This window comes from Saccostrea cucullata, unplaced genomic scaffold, assembly GCF_032062105.1.
Source record: "Saccostrea cucullata isolate Sc308-1 unplaced genomic scaffold, CSIRO_AGI_Scuc_v1 ctg4, whole genome shotgun sequence".
Classification (NCBI taxonomy): Eukaryota; Metazoa; Mollusca; class Bivalvia; order Ostreida; family Ostreidae; genus Saccostrea; species Saccostrea cuccullata.
The window spans coordinates 713,096-738,415 of NW_026920828.1; the positions used below are offsets into that span (position 1 = coordinate 713,096).

The 25,320-nt window shown below is 34.1% G+C and overlaps 1 protein-coding gene across 1 annotated transcript in view; it reads left to right on the plus strand.

Annotated features, from left to right (window-relative positions):
• The first annotated feature begins 647 nt into the window (after nucleotides 1-647).
• LOC134258412 (organic cation transporter protein-like) overlaps nucleotides 648-25,320 on the plus strand; it is a 31,918-nt gene continuing 7,245 nt past the window's right edge. The window contains exons 1-3 of the mRNA XM_062740958.1: nucleotides 648-823; nucleotides 22,142-22,337; nucleotides 23,470-23,573. Of these exons, the coding sequence (XP_062596942.1) occupies nucleotides 681-823; nucleotides 22,142-22,337; nucleotides 23,470-23,573 (443 nt within the window). The 5' untranslated portion in view covers nucleotides 648-680. The remainder of the gene's footprint in view (nucleotides 824-22,141; nucleotides 22,338-23,469; nucleotides 23,574-25,320) is intronic.

A 25,320-nucleotide genomic window follows, 5' to 3' on the forward strand; every position in this document is an offset into this window, starting at 1 on the left:
GGAATTTCTCCCCGTGCAGTATGGGGTTTTCCAGCCTAAGTACAAACTAAGTATAAACTTTTTAAGATATGTTACAAACACGGTTCAAAAGAAAACCAAAGTATTCGGTTTCATTCCAACTGAAATTTTTTCCAACTTCAGTGTGCTTTATTGTTCCTGTTTATATGTTGTAGGACAATAAAGGTCTCCTGTAACAAGAAGCGTGGAACACGCACCATCTCCATCTCAGGTAAGCCAGTCAGGGGACTTTTCTTTTTAGTCAGGCCGTGGGCTGGTTAATTGTCTGGTTACTGGATCTGTTTGTAAACTCCCGGGATCGTTCTTCGCTTTTAAGCATGTGAGAGGTTTTCTTTACTGCAATTTTTGTTATGATAAAGAGACAAATATACAATAGAATCTGCATGCACAAACGCTTTTGTTCCTATGTGGAAAACTGTTAAGACGAGGTTTTTAAAGTAGCCTTATCTGCTAATAATGAAAAAAAAATGTTGAAAGCAATTTTTATTCAGTTACCTATTATTTTTTTAAAACATTATCACAGAGAAGAAAATCCTCTGGCTGACTCTCTAAACTTTTTATAAAAGCTAAACTTGTTAGAAATGTATTGTGTTCATTTTGTGCCTCATTGATTCTTTCGCCACAACCGCTTCCTACGTAGGAACAAATGAGAAGCTGAGACAATGGATTACGATGCCCTCATTAAGAAGTTGGGAACTTTTGGTCCTTATCAGAAGCGTCTTTTTTTCATCGTTTTCTTTCCAGTAATATTCAATTCCTTTGGTACGCCAGTTTCAAATTTTTTACTTGGAGACCAACTCTATAGGTAAGAAAGATGTTAAGTTTCTATGGATAAGCATTGTAATTCTTGCTAATGCTAAAGAACAATTTTATGTCAATGGTCTACCTTTCAAAATACTCAAATCTTGGGCGCATGAAATTTTTGATCAATATTTATTAGCTCAGTTGATGGAAATTAAGTTTAGATTTTCTTCCACTCAGTAAATTTACAGCATGACATAATTCTCTACTCAACGCGTAACACTATGACACAATTTTCTACTCCACGTATAGAAGTATGACAATTTTCAACTCAGTGCGTAAAAGTTTGACCAATTTTCAACTCAACGTGTAAAAGTATGGCACAATTTTCAACTCTACATGTAACAATATGACACAATAATCCACACGTAAGAATATGACACAATTTTTAACTCAGCTTGTAAAAGCATGACACAATTTTCTACTCTATACATATATATGTCATAAAAGTATGACACAATTTTCAACTCAACGTGTAACAATATGACAACATTTTCTACTTTATGTGTAAAAGTATGACCCATGTGTGAGTGGAAAAATGCAAGTTTTAAAAGAATCAACACTTTCCTGATCAAAAATACCGATAAAACCAGAGGTACTGTGAGCATTGAGCTTACTAAATCATACCCTCGCCTCCCATATGAATATAATGGCACAGTCCATGTTTCGCTCTGGGAAACCCGAACTATTAGGTATCGTGTTACATCAAAAAGTAGAAGTAAAAATAATATATCACCCACAAAGACACCGAAAGCGGGGGACCACAATTCTTTGAATTTGCTTCTTTTATATTTTTATTTGATCTGCATCATGTTTTGTATGTTAAGAATGAGTAAAAAAAATACTAAAGTAAATATTTGATAAATTATCATAAAGGGAAGTAAATCCTTGAAAATCCTTTAACCAGCAGAAATATGATAATCATTTTAATATGCAGATATCCTTAGTGCAAATTAAAAACCATGGCCCCAAGGGATAGGTGAAGTGGGCCAATATAGGGGTTAAATAGATAAAAAAATATTTAAATGTTCACAAGAACCCCGGAGCTTATGATAAGTTATATTCAAATATTTCTACAGTGTATCTCTTTTTGTTGTCCCCCGCTTTCGAGAAAGCGAGGGGACATTAAATCTCATTCGTCTGTCCGTCAGTCTGTCTAGCTGTCCGTCCGTCACAAAATCTTTAACCTTTCTCATAACTTTTGATTCAGTCAAAAGTAGGTCAATCTCCAAGGTCAAGGTCAAAGTTCTTGGTACCCAATGAAAGATATTCTCACATTACATATGTGAAGTACGAGAGCCCTAGCCCTTACCGTTCAAAAGTTATGGTCAAGGTTAAAGTTTTTTTTCATAAGTACAGTAATCTCCAAGGTAAATGTCAAAATTGTTGGTATCCAATGAAAGGCCTTGCCACAAAGAATACATATGTGAAATATGAAAGTCCTAGTTTCTAGCATTCATAAAATATGGTCAAGGTTAAAGTTTTTTCATAAGTACGGAAATCTCCAAGGTCAAGGTCAAAAGGTCAAAGTTGTTGGTATTCAATGAAAGGTCTTGCCACAAAAAATACATATGTGAAATAGGAAAGTCCTAGTATCTACCGTTCAAAACTTGTGACCAAGGTCAAAGTTTTTGAAAAGTAGGTCAATCTACAAGGTCAAAGGGTCAAAGTTGTTGGTATCCAATGAAAGTTCTTCTTACAAGGATTACATATGTGAAGTATAATAGCCCTTACCGTTCAAAAGTTATGATCAAGGTTAAAGTTTTTCACAAGTACGGAAATCTCCAAGGTCAAGGTCAGAAGGTCAAAATTGTTGGTATCCAATGAAAGGCCTTGCCACAAAGAATACATATGAGAAATATGAAAGTCCTAGTTTTTACCATTAAAAAGATATGGCCAAAGTAAAAGTTTTGAATTTTTGTGTAAAAGTGGGTCAAACTCGAAGGTTAAGGTCAAAAGGTCAACTTTGGTGGTACCCAAAGAAAGGTCTTGTCACAAGGAATATACATGTGAAATATGAAAGTCATAGCTCCACTAAATCAAAAGTTATGAGCAAGGTTAAAGTTTTTGTTACGAACGGACAGACTGACGGACAGACGAATGAGATTTAATGTCTCCTCGCTTTCGTAAAAGCAGGGGACAATAATGCGGCTGGAAAGTTTGTCAGGAGACCAACGGCCTCGAACTTAAGGGCCCTGAGCCCATGACTTGTAAGATTTAATTTTACTAGTGTGCCTAGTAAAGCGTTCGTCGTGATTAGTAAACATTCTGTTAGTGAGAATTGGAGTGGAGGTCGTAAAGATATTTAGATACCCAGTTAAAGTTACTTATAAATTCTAGATTTACTAATCTTATCTAGTAAATCTACCCAATACCTAGTAAAACTACTTTTGAGGTAGTGATTGTATGTACAGTAAGTTTACTAGTCTTCTTCTTAGTGACTTTAACTAGATATTTTGTTTCGGTGATGTTGATAATAATCATTTTACATATATACTATATATATATGTTCTAAATCCTGGTATAATAAACTGTATGGGTTTTGTTAATCAAAATATTTCAAATTTTTTATCCGTTCTAAATGTAATTTTAATCCAAAAGGTTATCTATTATGTTACCGTGATTCAATAAACATAATGCATACTGGTTTAAAAATCGTCATATGATAACTCGCGTTAATTTGTGAGACACAATCGCAGTAATATGAATTACCGGGAGTTTTATTTTGACATTGTACACCCCGATATTTACAACCTGATGCTGCGTTATAAATTATATGAAGTCTACATAAGCAATAAAATGCTTACTTTGATTGTTAGAACGGTAATAAATGTCGTAGCTGTTAAAGGAAAAATGCATAAAAAATGCTTTCTTTAGCTGTTTTTTAAATAAATGTCGCAAATTTTGCAGAAAATAGATATAAATTGCTTACTTTGGTTGTTAGCACATTGATCACAGTACTTCTAGTTTATATATATTATATATATGTATGTTTTAATAATCATTAAAATCAATAATCAATGAATTTAATAATCATCAAATAAAGTAGGATAAAAAAGGTATATTATTATATTATTGATATTTGAAACAATGTATTCGACAAATGGTGCAAATTGGAAATTTTGAAATTACAAGACTTTACCAAATCGACAGCTTAAAAACTTGCGACTTTTCAACTTTATACACGGCCATTCCCCATGATAAATTAAAGTCCAGACTTGTTGATATCATTGACAGCTGCTTTTCCAATAAAAATGGAAGTCGACAATTTGCTTACATCACAGGGGCTTGTCACGAAATATTTATCTTCTTTTAAGGTGATTCCACCCTCACAATTTTATAGGTTCAAAGTACAAAAACTGCATTTATTTTCATTTAATATACTTTAATCTTTCCACTTATTGCAAAAATTGTATAGGTCACCATATTATTTAAGATGCGAAACATAAATAAACAGAAGTGTATGTCAACATAAAAAAATCAGACATTGTTTGTAAACAGTATATATATATGTACCTAAACACTTCCTACTTAAAAGATACTTTTGAATTATGAATATCAGGGACACTATTTTACAATAAAGCAAATGCCTGAATGAAGAGACCTTAGAAGGAGTTATTGCCCTTGTCAACATTTTTTAAAGATTGAATAATTGATTAAATATAGAAAATATGCATTTTTTAAATTCTTAAACTTAACAATATTTATCATTACACCTATTGTAAAGCATTCTTCCTAGAGATATTGTTCTATTAGGTATGAATTTAAACTAATTACAGGTTTTGCCAAAAACCTATGACATCATAGGAGGGTGGAATTACTTTAATAAAGTTACCCCTACTATAAAAATACACAAGGGAGGAATCTAAAAATAGGAAATTCGCTACCACAAATTTTGACCGGACTTTCTATCTTGTTTCTGGGCGACTTTCGTTGCGGACCAAGTAGGAGTGAGTGGAGTATAGATTCAATTTTAATATTCTTCAGTCAAATTCTAATCAACGCGTACCGTTAGTCATATAACTAACCTCTTTTCTCGATATTTGGATCTGGCGACAGCTCTTTACGATAAATCCCGGTGAGCTTGAGATAAAAGAAGCCACAGACAGAGTAATGGTAATCCATTAATTAAGCTCTATGATAAACGTGATGACCTTAACTTTTCAATCGTCAACTTCCCTTACTTATGCAGCAGTATACCTTCATCACCTGCATACGGCGCACTGGTTTATATCTCTCAGGTAATTCGATAAGCAATAGCATGATTTACCTATGTACAATTTCTAACGCGTCGTAAATTATTGACAAACAAGTTGATGAAACAAGTCATCATTTCGTAGTTTTAGGGTCGATACATTGACCTTATCAGCAAATACTAAAAATATTTATTTCAAAAAGGATCTTAAAATTTACCTTTTTAAGCTAGCCTTTAATTTGTGATTCTCTTTTAAATATAAATTAGACAGTGACATCATGACTAGTTTTATTTACATGTATATATATATTCAATTACTATCTCTTTGACATATTTTAATTGTAAAGCGCTTTAGAGGACTCCAATCGATAGAGCGCTATATAAATTTTATATTACATTTACAATTACAAATTACTATTTATCATTTAATCAAATGCTTACTGACGTTTTCATACTAATTATTAGACCATTATTTAAACATTAAATTGTCGACAGATTTTCCTGTCACTTTCCAATCATGATAAGGAGCACACGGCGGATGTGACCAGTTGGCAGGAGATGCTCACTCCTCCATGGCACCTGATCCCACCTCTGTTGTTTTGGAGGTCCGTGTTTGCTCTGCTCCAATTTGTATTGTTCAATGCATATACACTAGACAAAATTGCTAACGCACCACCTAAGAGAATTAATATTGTACTTTTAAAAACCTGTTTATGATGCATTTGATATATAAATATTTTACTTTAACAAAAAATAAGGCATATTAATTTCAAACCTTATAAATAACTACAATGTTTATTGAAGTGTGACCAATTCAAAGAATAAGATAAAATCGTGTCTATTCCATTTTTGAAGAAAAAAAATTCAATTTTGTCTTTGTATTTGTGTTCTTTCCATTTGTATTAATTGAAAACTCAGAAAAAAAAAATTACACCGTATGCAGCGTTTGACGCTAAAAGAGCGTGCAAAAGCAGACAAGATGGAATCTGTAAATCTGTAAAAAATAAAACAATAAAAAGCTTATGAATTCCACTCATGAAAAATTGTTCCAAATAGATAAATAAACATAAAAATGTTTTAAAAACTATAGAAAACCACGGCATTAAGTTGACAGCATACAATAAGTTGAAAATTGTTCGACAAAACTGGGTCAACCGGAAGTGGAGTGGATTTGGTATGGACACTAAGGTATCAGATGATTACTAGGAGATATTAGAGTCAATGACTGTTTGTTATTTTATTTTTAACTGGGGGACTACTCCTGTGGCAATCTCACAGACCCCTATAGTGATCAAGAATTTCTATCTGTGCAAAAATGGTGCGCAGTGCACAACTGGAAATTGGTTTTCGGACAAGAAGGTCATTCAAGGGTTTTTTATGATGCCAAGACATTTGTCAATCCCACTGCTTTTGAAACAACCTAATTCAGAGAATTTGTGTCCCCCGCTTAGGGAAAAAGTAAACCATGCACAGTTCGGAGGGGGGGGGGGGGTCGGATCCCCTTGACTGAATTTGTATGATTATTAAATGTATACATGTATACTGAAGCAATAAAATATGCCAATATGAATATAAAGGTTTCATTTCTTATTCTTTATTATGTGTATAGAAGATTTTTTTATAGGGAGTATTTATCACACTGTAATGATGATTTTGAGTTTGTACAAGCCAGACCTCATAAATTTTTCATTTCACATGAATACTATCATTTAGTAAAAAAAAGTATTTCGAAAAAAAAAAAAAACTTACATCGCCTGGGATGCGAACGCCTCTCTCACATGTGAAGCGAGAGACATACCACTAAACCACAGAACCGCTTTAAACTAGTGAAAATTATATGCAAAGATGAAGTCACATACATGTATACATTCACGTTCTATATTGTCAAAATTTTACACAATGTATGGTATCTAATTTAACCTTTATTAAACAGTTCTAATAGATGTAATAAGAATATAAAGTCCACCGAGAACCTGTTTTATACGTAATAACTCTCCTCATGCCCCTGTGCTAAAAATAGCGACATGTAATACAAAAAATACCTACAAGCTAATTCAGAGAATTTGTGTCCTCCGCTTAAGGAAAAAGTAAAACATGCGCAGTTCGGGGGGAGGGAGGGGGGAGAGTTGGATCCCCCTCACTGTATTTGTAGAATTATTAAATGTATACATGCATGCATACTGAAGCAAATAAAATATACCATTATGGATAAAAAGATTTAATTGCTTATTCTTTATTATGTGTATAGAAGATTCTTTTTATATGGAATATTTATCACACTGTAATGATGATTTTATGAGTTTGTACAAGCCAGACCTCGTAAATTCTTCATTTTGCGTGCTGAATACTATTGTTTAGTAAAAAATAAAAAGTATTTAAAAAAAAAAGTTGTCCGTCTGGGACTTGAACTCGGGATCTCCCACACTGGAAGCGGGAGACATACCACTAGACCACGGAATCGCTTTAAATAGATGCAACTATATGCAGAAGTGAAGTCACATACATGTATATATTCATGTTCGGTATTATCAAAATTTTACACAATCCATGGTGTTTGATTTCTTTATTGTTTATTAAACAGTTCTAATAGATGCAATAAAAACATAAAGTCCGCCGAGAACCTGTTTTATATGCAATAACTCCCCTCATGCCCCTGTGCTAAAAATAGCGACATGTAATACTATAAATACTAATAAAACAAACGGGGTGGGGCACTTTGAGAGGGGTGAGAGAGGTCCTAGAGAGTTTTGGTATAAAATTACATTGCATAAGCTCAAAATCGTTTTGAAATATCGCCCGAAATGATAGTGTTACACACATAGAGAATGCATAAATTTACGACCTTGAACTTTGACCTTTTGACCTCAAAATCAAAAGGGGTCTTCCTTCGGCCAGAGGGAGTTGTTATGTAAATTTGCATTGCAATAGCTCAAATGATTCTAGAGATATCGCGTGGAAACGAACGTATTATAACAGACAGAATTTGCTTATTTATGACCTTGACCTTTGACCTTTTGACCTCAAAATCAATAGGATTCTTCTTTAGTCCATAGGGAGTTGCTATGCAAAATTTCATTGCAAAAGCTCAAAGGGTTCTCGAGATATCGTGTGGAAACGAAAGCGTTACAGACAGACAGAAAGACGGACAGACGGACGGACGGACAATCCCAAATTAATATCCCCCACTTTTCAAGCGGGGGATAATAAAACGAACGGGGCGGGACACTTTGAGAGGGGTGAGAGAAGTTCTAGGGAGTTTTGGTATAAAATTTCATTGCAAAAGCTCAAAATCTACTTGAAATATCGCCCGGAAATGATAGTGTTTCATACAGACAGAATGCATAAATTTACGACCTTGAACTTTGACCTTTTGACCTCAAAATCAAAAGGGGTCTTCCCTCGGCCACGGAGAGTTGTTATGTAAAATTTCATTGCAAAAGCTCAAAGAGTTCTCGAGATATCGCGCGGAAACGAAAGTGTTATAAAAGACAGAATTTGCTTATTTATGACCTTGACCTTTGACCTTTTGACCTCAAAATCAATAGGATTCTTCTTTATTTCATAGGGAGTTCTATGCAAAATTTCATTGCGAAAGCTTAAAGGGTTCTCGAGATATCGTGTGGAAACGAAAGCGTTACAGACAGACAGAAAAACGGACGGACGGACGGACGGACAGACCCAAATTAATATCCCCCACTTTTCAAGCGGGGGACAATAATGTCATATCATATTCACTAGAACCGATCCGGCAAATGTTCAATTCACAAATAAAAATTTATAAGTAGTGCGTTAGCAATTTTGTCTAGTGTACATGTATTTCATGTACTTCGTACTATTGATGGAACAGCCACGTCCGTCCGTCCGTCCGTCTTTCTGTCTGTCTGTAACGCTTTCGTTTCCACAGGACATCTCGAGAACCCTTTGAGCTTTTGCAATGAAATTTTGCATAGCAACTCCCTATAGACTAAAGAAGAACCTTATTGATTTTGAGGTCAAAAGGTCAAGGTCGTAAATAAGCAAATTCTGTCTGTTGTGGCAGAGTCATATATTTTATTTATTTAGTCCAAGTTATAATCTCAAGTATTTTTCATATTTTTGAAAGAAAGGTATTTTAAACTATGAAATTGACGTTTTGGGCTTCGTAAACTTAAATTTTCTTATTTTTGAAGTGAATAGGAAATAAAAGTATTTTGTCTCAGTGTCTATGTGTATTATGATATTGTATATATGTTTTTGTATTTGTAGATCTGCCATTGCTTTTTCATTTCCAAATAAAGAACTATATGCGGTATATTGCATGTGTTTGCCCCCACAAAAGTCAAATTTTGAAAACTTCCTGAAATGTGCTGAATTCAATAAATTGTACGAGAAATATAAGTTAACAGAAAATATTATAGTTCCAGAGCAGTGTATTCACAATTTCTGTTTTTATGACGTCACAAACTAGTCCGATTTTATATCCTTTTTCAGAAAGAGGACAAAATGGACAAAATTTCAACAATTTAAGCTTTAAAATTTATAGAGCGCATGTGTGTTCAGGAACAATATTGACATATTTCATTGATATTATCATTCTACACATTATATCAAAATATTTATCCTGAACACACATGCGCTCGGTGACTTTTATTTAAAATATCGACAAAATATGTACATTTTTCTGCAAAATTCATAAAAAACTTAAATTTACGTCATATTTGTGACGTCATTACGTACATATGACGTCATTACTTATGAAATTATTCAGTGCTTTGAAGTCAGCATATACTCCCCTGTTTAAGGACTTAATTAAATATTACTCCATCAAAGTTTGATTTTGGGGGGCAAATGTTGGTAAATACCGCCTATAGTTCTTTATTAAAATGAACCTCCATCTCCGCTTGGTTACACTGTTATAACACTTTAGTTTCCACACGATATCTCTAGAACCGTTTGAGCTATTGCAATGAATTTTTACATAACAACTCCCTGTGGCCGAGGGAAGACCCTTTTTGATTTTGAGGTCAAAAGGTCAAAGTTCAAGGTCGTAAATTTATACATTCTGTCTGTGTGTAACACTATCATTTCCGGGCGATATTTCAAGACGATTTTGAGCTTATGCAATGTAATTTTATACCAAAACTCCCTAGGACCTTTCTCACCCCTCTTAAAGTGCCCCGCGCCGTTTGTTGTCCCCCGCTTGAAAAGTGGGGGATATTAATTTGGGTTTGTCCGTCCGTCCGTTTTCTGTCTGTCTGTAACGCTTTCGTTTCCACACGATATCTCGAGAACCCTTTGAGCTTTTGCAATGAAATTTAGCACAGCAACTCCCTATGGACTAAAGAAGAATCCTCTTGATTTTGAGGTCAAAAGGTCAAAGGTCAAGGTCATAAATAAGCAAATTCTGTCTGTTATAACACTTTCGTTTCCACACGATATCTCTAGAACCATTTAAGCTATTGCAATGCAAATTTACATAACAACTCCCTGTGGCCAAAGGAAGACCCCTATTGATTTTGAGGTCAAAAGGTCAAAGTTCAAGGTCGTAAATTTATGCATTCTCTATGTGTGTAACACTATCATTTCGGGCGATATTTCAAAACGATTTTGAGCTTATGCAATGTAATTTTATACCAAAACTCCCTAGGACCTCTCTCACCCCTCTCAAAGTGCCTCACCCCGTTTGTTTTATTAGTATTTATAGTATTACATGTCGCTATTTTTAGCACAGGGGCATGAGGAGAGTTATTGCATATAAAACAGGTTCTCGGCGGACTTTATGTTCTTATTACATCTATTAGAACTGTTTAATAAACACTAAAGAAATCAAACACCATGGATTGTGTAAAATTTTGAGAATACCGAACATGAATATATACATGTATGTGACTTCACTTCTGCATATACTTCACTGTTTGTAAAGCGATTCCGTGGTCTAGTGGTATTTTTCTCGCTTCCAGTGTGTGAGGTCCCGAGTTCAAGTCCCGGACGGACCACTTTTTTTTTTAGAAATACTTTTTTTTTTACTAAATAATAGTATTCAGCACGCGAAATGAAAAATTTACGAGGTCTGGCTTGTACAAACTCATAAAATCATCATTACAGTGTGATAAATTTTCCATACAAAAGGAATCTTCTATACACATAATTAAGAATAAGCAATCAAATCTTTATATCCGTATTGACATATTTTATTTGCTTAAGTATACATGTATACATTTAAGGTAGGTCCGTACTTTCAGAATTTTCTGTCAAACTGATAATTTTTTAATTTGAATACCTTGAATAAGTCTTAAACTAACTAAAACACCCATAAAAGACATATCTTTGCAGGTTAATTTTCATACATGTCTCAGAGCACATACCTCTAAAAACTCAACAGCCAAAATTGAACATAAAGAAGTGTGATACCATATTTCTTTTAGTTATGCACCAAATCACATCAAATTTATGTTAAAACTTATGAAGATAAAAAATATCCATTTGCCAAGAGAATATTTGAAATTTTTACTTCGAAACATTAACAAATTGATGTTGAATCTGTCCATGTCTTTCAGAAAAAAATCTCAAAATATCTTTATTTTTTATAATTCTCAAAATCCAAACTGTTTAGATGCCATTTTCTCTATAAAACTATTAAGAATTATATCCAATGTTAACAAAAACACATACTTTATTATGGTTGACCAGAGAATTTTAAGAAAACAGTCTTTTGAAGACGTATACCCCCATTTTTGGAATATAATTTTTTTCAATTATTCATTGCAAATTTTTTTAAAAAGTAAAAATGAAATGGATGATATAGGCTCTAAATCAATAAAAATAGATTTCAGGTTAGTTTGCTTAAAAGAAAATTAAAAAGATTTAGGTCCATAAAAACAATTTAGGATTTTGTGTCTGTGTATGTACAATGTACTAAATGACATATAGATCTTATGGACAGAGTGCAAAGTGTTAATTTCCATAAAAAATGTATATTAATTAAATGCTTTGTTTGCACAATAACACTATAATAAACAAATATATACTTGCTAAATCATTTTCAATCACCAAAAAAGATTTTATATCAATAGACAAGTGAAAATCAGAATTTTATGCTGATGTGTAATATTAGAACCGGATCCGTAAAAGTGTGGGCCTTCCTTAATAATTCTACTAATTCAGTCAGCCGACGCCCCCCCCCCCCCCCGAACTGCGCATGGTTTACTTTTTCCCTAAGCGGGGGGCATAAATTCTCTGAATTAGCTTGTTTTATTAGTATTTATAGTATTACATGTCGCTATTTTTAGCACAGGGGCATGAGGAGAGTTATTGCGTATAAAACAGGTTCTCGGCGGACTTTATGTTCTTATTACATGTACATCTATTAGAACTGTTTAAAAAAGGCTAAATAAATCAAACACCCTGGATTGTGTAAAATTTTGAGAATACCGAACATGAATATATACATGTATGTGACTTCAGTTCTGCATATACTTAACACCATTTAAAGCGATTACGTGGTCTAGTTTTATGTCTCTCGCTTCACATGTAAGAGGTCCCGGGATCGAATCTCAGTCGAACTTTTTTTTTTTAAAAATACTTTTCTTTTTTTTTTTACTAAATGATAGTATTCAGCATGTGAAATGAAAAATTTATGAGGTTATAAAATCGTCATTACAGTGTGATAAATATACCATATAAAAAGAATCTTCTAAACACATAATAAAGAATAAGCAATCAAATCTTTATATGCATATTGACATACATGTATTTTACTTGCTTCAGTATACATATATATACATTTAATAATTCTGTAAATTCAGTCAGGGGGATCCGACTTCTTCCCTAAGCGGGGGACACGAATTCTCTGAATTCGCTTGTACTTTTTGATAGGATGTTTATTTTTTTTAGTCTCCCAGAGCAAAACATTGACTTTGCCATTATAATCATATGGGAGGCAGGGGGTATCATTTAGTGAGCTAAGTGCTCACAGTACCTCTAGTTTTCAATAGATTTTGTGGTGGCGAAGAGAAAGTCAAAAACCACAGCGATAGCAAAGGCGCCGGATTATTATAATATTTAAGAAGAGGTTTAAATTATAACAAGTTAAGGATTCTCAAAAACTCCAAGGAAAATTTAGGAAAACTAATAAGAATGTTTAAACCGTCACGGTAGCTCAGTCGGTATAGAGCCCTCTGCATGATCCGAAGGAAGGTCGTAAGTTCAAATCTCGGCCGCGACTGACCTAAGTCGATAAAAATGGGTTACTTTGCAAGCCTCTCAGCACTATGAAGTGAAAGTTTCGGTTCCTTTGAATGAGATCTTAAAAACGGAGGCCCCGTGTCACGACAGGCGTTGGGTTAGGCTAAAGATCACCCCTCACTGCCTTATGGTCCGAGTAAAGTTCTTTACCGGGATATGATGACATCGAGTGAAAAATTATCTTAAAACAACAAACAATCGATCAAAATTTTAAAAAATCAAAATGACTAAGATCAAACGATAATCTTTCCAGTTCCGGTTATAGATGCACGGTTGATGAAAAAATAGCCAGCGTTGTTGTCCCTTTCTATGGAATAGAAGTGTATGAATGTAGATTGGCACAAAGGTATACAGATATTTTACGCTGGAAATTAATTTACAAACAGTACATTGACGTATAGAAAATGGATGAAAGTGAAATCTATAAACAATAACGATGACAGGGATGGCGCCAAAGTCAAAATGGCGGAGGTAGTGAGTTTACCTTTCAAAATAGATCTAACGAAGGTGGATTTGTCTGTGAGTGTAATTTACAAGGAATACCCTCAAGAGTGCTTAACTGATAACTTCAAAAACCCATCAGGGCCTAAAGCAAAGAAACTAGAAATTGAAAAGATCGACAACTCCATGTATGATCAGGCGGCTCACATGGTAGCATTTCGTATCACTAGGGAGAGATTGGAAGCATGGATACGAGCTTTGGGAATATTCTATTATGAACATTATGGGAAGGTAGAGGCTTTATCATATCTAGTAGACTGGTATGACGAACCGAATGACTGGGTGGCTGAAAGTAACAAAGCAATTTGTATTGGTTTAGTACAGGACACACAACTAATGTACAAGGTCACCCTATTTATTACAACTGGAGTGATACAAGCACAAGGGTTGCATCACAACATTTTTTCAAGAAATGATTTCCCAATCCTTCTATCCCTTGTGAACGCCATTTGTCATTATGATATCGAAGGATGAAGTAGAGGACCCTGATCATGAAACCTGATTAAAAACTCTTGATCATGAACATATGCCGAAAGATCAGATAGAAGATTTGTCACAACCAGAAAATACCGATACCTGTACTCCGCAAGTGACGTACAAAGATTTTGATAAATTACAAACTATTTTCGTCGAATCTTTGACCAAGTTAACTGAAACACAATCAACACTAATGTCAAAAATTGAGAAAAACTTGTCCGACGCCTTACAGAAAGTGACCAGAACTGTAAATAATTTGCAGACAGAGTTAGATACAATTAAATCTCTGAAGTTTAAGGATCAAACAGTAGAAACTGCAAGACTGGAATCTCAGCTAAAAACAGAAAAAGCAAGAAACAACACCACAGATGAGACACTGAGAGGAGAACTCAAGAATTTGAAACATGAAAACGAATATCTGTCAGAAAAGCTTAACACAAAAAATGAAGAAAATGATCAGCTCACGGATGACAATAGATCACTCAGAAAAAAAACTGATGAACAATTCAATGAGATTTTGTCCCTAAAATCACAGCTATCCAGCATGTTCATAAGCAGCAGAAACAATACCAAGGATGAGACGGGGAGAAAAGTCAAGAATTTGGAGCATGAAAATGAACACCTATCAGAAAAGTTAAGCATGAAAAATGAAGAAAATGATCAGCTCATGGATGAAGATAGATCACTCAGAAAAAAAGCTGACGACTACTGCAATGAAATTTTGTCCCTAAAATCGCAGTTCTCCAGAATGTTCATAAGCAGCGAAAAGGACATTGAAATCAGCAGGGCGAAAGATTTGGAAACCAATACCGAGAAGAATCGAAAACCAATGGCGTTATTGATGGGTACTTCTAATGTGAATGGCATTAAAGAGGATAAACTTACATCTGATGTAAACGTTTCCAAAGTTACAGCATATACTCTGGATGAAACAAAGGATGTTATTATTAATTCTTCTTGCATACCTGATGTAGTAGTCCTCCACCCTCTAACAAACGATGTTAGGAATGTTAGTCCCGAAGAATGCGCTGAGAAACTGAACGATGTGGTTGAGGTCATTAAAAAGAAGTGGAAAGATGTCAACACCATCATATCTCTAACCACTCCAAGAGAAGGCAACTCCTTGCACAAGGTTAACTGTGAGATTCTGGATGGAATCATAAAGAGGGACTACATGGAGTGTCCTGGAGCTCATATTTCTGACAACGAAAACATGTGGCACGGATATCTACCTACAATCCAGTTACTGAATCCCAAGGACAAATTTCACCTGTCTCCAAAGGGAACATCCATACTAGCGTCCAACATGAAGAGAGCAATACACACCGTATTAAAAATAAGCAACGTCTCTAAGGGAAATGCGAATAAATACCAAAACAGATTCAACTACACCAGGAAAAGCATTTCCAGTCGAATAACGGGGACCATTACTACAAGGGCAACCCGAGCTGGAATTATGGATACCAGGGCAATAGTTATAACCGTAAATTTAAACAAAGTCCAAACTTTTTTCGCTGAACATAGAAAGGGCCATCAACACAATGGTGATAAATATTTGAAATTGTAAATCAAAACTTGTTTTACATCTGAAACTAGAGAATCTTAGAATTTATATAACTTAGTTAATTTTACTTATTTGTATAATTTTTTATTCAGTAGTATACAATTAAGAGTCCAATATGGACAAGTATATGTATAAATACAGCATAAAAATTTGTTACTGGAATGTTGGAGGAATTTTTACACAAGGTGAGAATAAGCTAAATGATGAATTATTTTTGAAGGAGGTAAAAAACTATGATCTTATTATATTAGGTGAAACACATGTTGGGTATCATACGAATCTTTTTATTGATGGTTTTTCATACTTCCCTGTATGTAGGGACATGTCTACAAATGGAAGATTTTATGGGCAAATTGGCATTTTTCGTAGAAATTGTATTAAGGAACATATCAAGTTGTTACCAGGTACCCAGAAAGATTTTCAATGGATTAAAATTCAAAAACAGTTTTTTAATCTTCAACAGGACATTTATCTTTGTGCATGTTATATTCCACCCTCAAATTCAACCTACTTTCAGAAGTTAAATTATGATGTTATTGAAATTATTGAGAAAGATGTTAATAAGTTTAAGACTAAGGGGGAAATAATGATCTGTGGGAATATGAATGCACGCACTGCTGCATCAGATGATTTTATTGTACATGATGATGTAAGATACCTTCCTCTGTATAAAACTTACAAGGTTGATAATGATTTTTGTAAACGTAGTAACTGTGATGTCATTTTAAATGAAAGAGGAAAAGAATTGATCGATTTTTGTATTAGTAATCAGATGAGAATTATAAATGGTAGATGCATGGGGGATTTGTTTGGTGATTACACATGTTTTTACACGCATGGTCAAAGCACAGTAGACTACCTTGTTGCAAGTGAAAACTTAGTTAAACTATATTTCAGGGTATCTAGTTTTATTCCTACTCTTTCTGACTGTCACTGTAAAATATCATGGGAAGTTCTAGCAAAGTTTCAGGAGAGTTCAAATGTTACTAATACTAAAACCTTACACCCTGCCCCTCAGAATTTTAAATGGAATGATGATTCCCCTATTAAATTTCAATTGGCTCTAAGTTCAGATAAGATACAAGAAAAAATCATCATGTCTTTTTTAGATTCCTTTATTACAGAAGCTACATCTACTGATATAGAGAAAAAGGCTTCAATGATATAATCATAACTGCTGCTAACATGTCATTAAATAGGACAAGTTATAAAAGAAAGAATGTTAAAAAGCATAAAAATAAAAAGTGGTTTGATTCAGACTTGCAAACAATGCGCTGTAGACTAATTGCACATGGAAAAATTTATAGCATGTTTCCTAAGGATCCACTTGTTAAGAATCATCACTATAAACTTTATAGAGAGTACAATAAATTAAGAAAATTTCCAAAACTCTATTCTAAATCAACTTTAAGCACTTCAAAATTAACAACCAAAACAATATTGGAAATTAATCAATGACCTAAAGTATGATAATAAAGATAATTCTGCAGCAAACATAGATCCTGAAACATGGGTTAATCATTTTCGCAATCTTCACTCTGTGTGTGATAACTCTTTTAATTCTAGGCTACAAGACAGTGGCGGATCCAGAAGTTCATGTGGGGGGGTTTTGAGGCCCAAAGGGCTGAAGGGGGACGCCATGGGAGGGGGTGTCCCCTCCCATAGGTGGGGGTTCGGGGAGAAAATTTTGTTTTAAATGGTTCTAAATGGTGCATTTTCCAGCATTCTTTTGTACTTTTTGTAGCTTTTTTAAAGACCAATCATAAGAATCCAGAAAAATAAAATGTTTCAATTTGATTTAACTTTAACACAAGACTTTAGACCTTGTTTAAAAAAAATGGAGTGGGGGGGGGGCTCCCCCCGAAAAAAATGTTTTAAATAGTTCTAAAATGGTGCATTTTCCATCATTTCTTGTACTTTTTGTAGCTTTTTTAAAGACCAATCATCACAAATATTTAAGAATTTAGATAAATAAAATGTTTCAAATTACATGTAATTTAACTTTAACACAAGACTTTAGACTTTGCTTTAAAAAATTGTTACATCTGACAATTTTAGGAATACAAGCAGTTGACTTCAAGTTGTCTTTTAAATGCATTTTCAATTAATTTAGTCAAGCTGACTTCTAAGATACAACTGATGTGCAATTTTAAACACTTTCAAAAAATCAAACATTGGATTCTTTTCAGAATTCCTAATTAGTGCTTTTCAATTTACTTGAGTATACTGTCAATATGATGTAAAAAAAAAAAATGTATTAATTTAATTTTTAAAACGGTAAATAAAAAACCCTATATATAATAGTTTATTCAAATAGTTAATAAAAAAAACCATGCATTTTATCAGCAAAGGAATATTACTGAGCAGCACCGTAACTATGCAGTTTTCTGTTGTTAATACTTGACTACATTGTACTGCACAATGATACCCAGTGACTTCACTAGACTCACGGATCACCCCTCTCTCTGTTGATTACCTGTGTATTGTGTGCGTTCAAGCGGAAAGTGATTTCCTGTTACGTGGCTGAAGTATATTTCACAGTTGTACAGAACAATGGATTCGTGTATATTAGAGTCTTATCAATGCAACAAAATGATAAAATGACACTTGTAAAAAAAAAAAATTCAATGAGCGGGGGGGTTTTCCCGAACCCCCCCAAACCCCCCTGAATCCGCCCTTGCAAGAGATAGATTTAATGTTGGCTAACATGGAGAATAACCCATCCTTCAATGAATTGGATTATATGATTACAAATAAAGAAATTGTTGATGCAATAGCAAATTCAAAATATGGAAAAGCCAAGGGACTTAATTTGATATCTAATGAAATGTTAAAGCATAGTCAATCTTATTTACTTCCCTGTATACATAAACTTTTTGATAGCTGTTTCACATATGGTTTTTATCCTCAAGCTTGGAGTAATGGGTACATAAGTCCAATTTTTAAGTCTGATGATCCAAATAATCCTTCAAATTATAGGGGTATCACAATTACCAGCACTCTTGGCAAGTTATTCAACAGTGTTTTGAACTTTAGACTAGATGAATTTCTTCAAGAACATAATTTAATTCATCAATCTCAGATGGGTTTTACCAAAAATGCAAGAACATCTGATCATCTATTTGTTCTAAAATGTCTAATTGATAAATACTGTAGCACAAAAGAAGGAAGACTCTATGCGTGTTTTGTTGACTTTCATAAAGCTTTTGACAGTGTTATACATACAGGATTAAAGCTAAAATTACTTAACATGAATGTTGGATCTAAATTTTATAATATCATTAGTAATATACATAAGAATAGTCAAGCATGTGTGAAAATTGGGAGATTCTTCTCAGATCCATTTCACATAGCTATAGGCGTCCGTCAAGGGGATAATTTGAGCCCCTCCCTATTTAAAATATTTATCAATGATTTCCCATCATATTTAGATTCATGTATTGATGAAGTATCGCTTCAGACACAAACTGTTAATTGTTTAATGTATGCAGATGACATTGTTATTTTATCCTCATCAGCTAAAGGTATACAAGCAAGACTCGCTAAACTTGAAAAGTATTGCTTTGATTGGTGTTTAAAGGTAAACATTCAAAAAACAAGTCCTGATCTTTAATAAGGCTGGTCGTAATATTACACAAAAACTAATGTTTCAAAATAATATGATAGAATGTTGGCCTAGCTACAAATATCTTGGAGTCCACCTAAGTGTATTTGGAAGCTTTCATTTAGCAAGATTAGTGCTTTATAAAAAAAAAAGCATTAAAAGCATATTATAAGTTAAGAAAGGATTTTATTGATTTGAACCCTGGGATTAAAACCAGTATACATGTATTTGACTCTACCATTAAACCAATTCTTTTGTATAATGCAGAGGTGGGGGGTGCAAGTAATATAAATACTAAAAAATTCCTAAACTGCCAAAATTTAACACTTGAAGACTGTTTTAAAAATCTACCCTGTGAAAGAATACACCTTAAAATCTGTAAATATATTCTCGGCGTTCATAAGAAAAGCACAAATTTTGCAGTACTGTCTTAATTGGGAAGGTTCCCCCTGCATTATGATATTGTCAGATTGTTGATTAAAAGTTGGTATAGATTTGAAAATTTGTCCATAGAATTTCCTTTACTTAAAGATGGATATGAATGTAGTGAAAAAATTTTTGTGAATGGAAAGAACTCATGGTTTGCATTTATACAGAAATTAAGAAAATTACTGAATATTAAAGATGAAGTTATTTGTTATGGGAAATATAAATTTAAGTCATTTTGTCATAAAATTTTATTAGATTATTATGTGAAGAAATGGTATACAAGTCATCAAAGTTACTAGTATACCGATGGCAAATTATCCACATATGTGAAACTCAAACAAAATTGGGGTTATGAGAATTATTTATCAGTTGTTAAAAATTTTCATCACAGAAAATCTCTTTGTAAATTAAGAATTTCCTGTCACAGATTACAAATTGAAGTGGGAAGATTTACCAATATTCCTCGAGAAGATCGATTATGTAAGAGATGTAATTCTAACAACATAGATGATTAAACTCATTTTTTAATAACATGTAAAAAATTTGATCATCAAAGAAAAGAAATATTGTAGTTAATTAATCATAAATTTCCACTATTTTCAGCTTTAGATGCTGAACAAAAACTTTATTGGTTACTCAATACAGAAGATAAGGAAATTTTAATTTTGTGGGCAAATTTTTTAATGATAACATGTTATAGTAGCAATAATCTTTTACACATACATGCATATTTGATGTATTCCTTTTAGACAGGATAATGTTGAAATGATTTATATCAATTACTAATTGTATAATTGTTTTGCTATTCATTGGCTTATTAAGGTCTTCCGTCTCCAACGGAAGACCTTATTGTTTTCGTTCGGTTTCTTTTTCCCTATTATTATTATTTTTTTTCTTACCGATTTTGTGCACGCGATTTCTCGGAAACGGCTCGCCCGATTTTCACCAAACTTTCAAACCTGATAGATATTCATCTGAACCTTGTCGGAAATTTTCGTCGCTGATGACGTCACTTCCGGTCGTGAGATATGGACGATTTTCTGATTTTTAGAGGGTAGGCTTGTCCTGTGATCTCCTCCTAAACGACTGAAGATATCGACTTGAGATTTTCAGTGAAGGTAGAGGAAGGATTGTAGATGTGACATTTTGCATAGAGAGCTTTCCAGGTAAAAAGGAATCGACGCTCGCCTAGGCTCAAAAAATAGGTTCATACGTATCTCGCAAAAATTGATACGTTTTCTTTTATATCTTTTTACTGGTTAATATTTTGTTAAGACATATATAATAAAAAATGTGCAATATAGTAAGACCTTTCATTTGATATGAAGAAAATGGGGTTAGCCCTTCAAATTAGGGGCAAAGAGGGGCCAAAAGTCTCTCGTCTTTAACTCTTTGATGATCAATATTTTGTGATATATTACTGAAGCAAAGATACTCAACTTAACTATTTGCAACAATATATACTAAAAATTTGATCATATGTTACGTAATAAAGGGTCACAAGGGGCTAGAATGCTAAATCTTTGACGCTTTATATCTCGAAAAGCGTGAATATTTTGATAAGCAATAATGAACAAAAGATGGTCAAAATAATGTTCCCAACAATATGCATACATTAAATTTGTTCGTTTTTTCCGTCGACACTTCTGTTGTATACCGGAAGTACATTAAATTTAAATACATGTACATGTATCGCGATTTTTTTTCATTTTCTAATGAATGTAATTGTTCATTATAGAGATTTAAAGAATGCGTAGCATCTTAATATTTCCACCGGAAGTACGGTTCGTTCAAACCGGAAGTTGTCTAGAAATGAGTATTTTCCATCGAAACTTTCAGGGATGATTACTGCATGCTAGATGTAGAGTTGAAAGTAGTTTTTCACCGGAAGTGAAGAAATAGAACCGAAAGTTGATTGGAATTGATAGATCCTACATTTTTGTGTTTCTAAACATATTTTGAAGAATTCTTGTGCCTTTTTGACATTTTTCATCCTATCAGTGGAACTATCCCAACACAGGTCTTATTCAATCAGATATCGGACGGAAGACCTACTCGTTGCTTGCAACGAGATCGCATCTAGTCTTTTTCTTATTATTGTAACAAGCTCATACTTGTCTGTTATGGGCTCTAAATTAGTAATAAAATGTTCTGTTCTGTTCTGTTCTATTTGTTAACACCCTCCATGATAAAGACCATGAATTCCATTTTACAAAAGAACTTGCTTTAAATTGAAGTCAGTTTAATAATACTTTATATATTTTTACATTATTTTGACCTGCGTTGTGTGTAGTTCTATTTCTCATGCCTGTGTTGTTTGTGTATACAGGTGCAAGATCCCAGGTTTACAGAACGATACATATGCAGTTCAGAATCAGTTCCACGATGACGTCATTAATGCGACAATCCCCAAGCATCCAGATGGCAGCTACTATCAATGTAAAATCTTGGTCAATGGAACGATTGAAAAGTGTTCCGAGTGGGTGTATGACCAATCAGTTTTCACACTAACAGTCAACTCCCAGGTAAGCTTTTCAGAATACACACACATCAGTTCGATATCTGAAAGCGTTTAGAAAAAAAAGCTCGGGGAACCGACTTGAACAGACTAACAGACAGACAAAGGGACAGCTGGACGGACTGAAAGACAGACATAGGGACAGCTGGACAGACAGACAAAGGGACAGCTGGACAGACTGAAAGACAGACAGAGGGACAGCTGGACAGACTGAAAGACAGACATAGGGACAACTGGACGGACTGAAAGACAGACATAGGGACAGCTGGACAGACTGAAAGACAGACATAGGGACAGCTGGACAGACTGAAAGACAGACATAGGGACAGCTGGACAGCTAGACAAAGGGACAGCTGGACAGACAGACATAGGGACAGCTGGACGGACTGAAAGACAGACATAGGGACAGCTGGACAGACAGACAAAGGGACAGCTGGACGGACTGAAAGACATACATAGGGATAGCTGGACAGACAGACATAGGGACAGCTAGGCAGACTGAAAGACTACAGGGGCTTGCTCCTGGCGTGTAAAAAATATTTATTAAAAAACATTAACGATATACTATAAAAGTTTTATAGTATATCGTTTATGTTTTTTTAATAAATATTTTTTACACGCCAGGAGCAAGCCCCTGTAGACAGACAGACAAAGGGACAGATGGACAGACAGACAAAGGGACAGACTGACAGACAGACAAAGGGACAGTTAGACAGACAGACAAAGAGACAGCTGGAAAGATTGACAGACAGACAGACAGACATAGGGACAGCTGGACAGCTAGACAGACAGACATTGGGATAGCTGGACAGACAAACATAGGGGCAGCTGGACAGACGACAGACAGACATAGGGCCAGCTGGACAGACGACAACATGCAGACAGACGAGGAGGAGACCTATGGTTCCTTCGGGACTCACTGGTAGGGAATTAATGAACGTCATTTAATGAAAATCGTCTTCCTATTTTCTTTTCTTTTTTTTTTTTAGCATTTTATTCTTCTTTGCATTGTTGTGTAAATTTAAGTCAATAAATGTAATATGAAAGGTGTTATATAATTTTGTTTGTTCGTAACTTTCTCTTCCTTCATTTATGAATTGGGTACATGTAACTCATTTCAATTTTTTCTTTCCCTTTAGTTTGACCTAGTTTGTGACAACGAAATCCTACACTCGCTGTCCATTTCTGCGTACTTTTTTGGCTATGTCTTTGCCACAGTAACTTTGTGCCCTCTGGCCGATGTGTAAGCAATCATTTGTGTATAAATCTTAAAGTTTTCTCTAACTCTTGAGAATTATTGTGCCATTTATTTATTGCATGATGTTCATAAATTCACAGTTCCAAGTCAAAGTTTGATTTTACTGGGTTTAGTGATGAAATATTAGGAGACAACGAACAGCATTCAAGTCCATAAAACAATAAAAACAGGAGGGAGTAAACACGGACCTCCAAAACATCTTCTTGTCCAATATGTGTAGCTTAGTTATACCATAACATAATATTTCCTCAGCATATACATATGCCCTTTAAAATTTCTCTTTAAGTAGTGTGATGACACTTTTTTTAAACCAGAAGTCTCTGTCGAGACTGAAGCTCTACTGGTTTGTACTTATAGCAAAGGAAGAGAAAAGTTCTTAAGCAGTTGGAAATTGAAACTTTTCAACAGCGATAAATAGAATAATGATCCTTGATTAAGTCTCTTTATGTTCTTAGTGCAGTCTACTTGCATACCACATTTATATTATAATCAGACTAAAATTGTAGGAGGAGTAGCATTTTGAAAGAATTTCACAGAAATTTCTATTTTTAGTAACCACGGCAACACCGTTCATCGAAATCAAAAACCGATACACAGAATTATGTATCTTATTGTAGTCTACTTGTGTGCCAAGTTATATTGAAATCAGACTAAAACTGTAGGAGGAGTAGCATTTTGAAACAATTTCACAGAAATTTCTATTTTTAGTAACCACGGCAACACCGTTCATCGAAATCAAAAACTGATACACAGAATTGTGTATCTTATTGTAGTCTACTTGTGTGCCAAGTTCTATTGAAATCAGACTACAAATGTAGAAGGAGTAGCATTTTGAAAGAATTTCACAGAAATTTCTATTTTTAGTAACCACGGCAACACCGTTCATCGAAATCAAAAACCGATAGACAGAATTGTGTATCTTAGTGTAGTCTACTTGTGTGCCAAGTTATATTGAAATCAGACTAAAACTGTTGGAGGAATAGCATTTTGAAACAATTTCACAGAAATTTCTATTTTTAGTAACCACGGCAACACCGTTCATCGAACTAAAAAACCAATATACAGAATTATGTATCTTAGTGCAGTCTACTTGTGTGCCAAGTTATATTGAAATCAGACCAAAACTGTAGGAGGAGTAGCATTTTGAAACAATTTCACAGAAATTTCTATTTTTAGTAACCACGGCAACACCGTTCATTGAAATCAAAAACCGATATACAGAATTATGTATCTTAGTGTAGTCTACTTGTGTGCCAAGTTATATTGAAATCAGACTAAAACTGTAGGAGGAGTAGCATTTTGAAACAATTTCACAGAAATTTCTATTTTTAGTAACCGCGGCAACACCGTTCATCAGAATTATGTATCTTAGTGTGGTCTACTTGTGTGCCAAGTTATATTGAAATCTGACCAAAACTGTAGGAGGAGTAGCATTTTGAAAAATTGTTTACAGACAGACAGACAGACGGACAGACAGACAGACGGACAGACGGACGGACGACGGACGCATTACTATCGCATAAGCTCTTCTGGTCTCTGACCAGTAGAGCTAAAAATCCTAAACTTTTTCCAGTCAAGAGTTATTTGCTAAATTTTGGTGAAAACCAAATGGGCATGGAAATTCAATAAATTATACAAACTTAACATTGTACGACGGGCTAAAATTGATCAGGAAAGCTTACTCGAGTCCTTGACTCAAAAGAGTTTCAAAACCATTTAATAATATGAATTT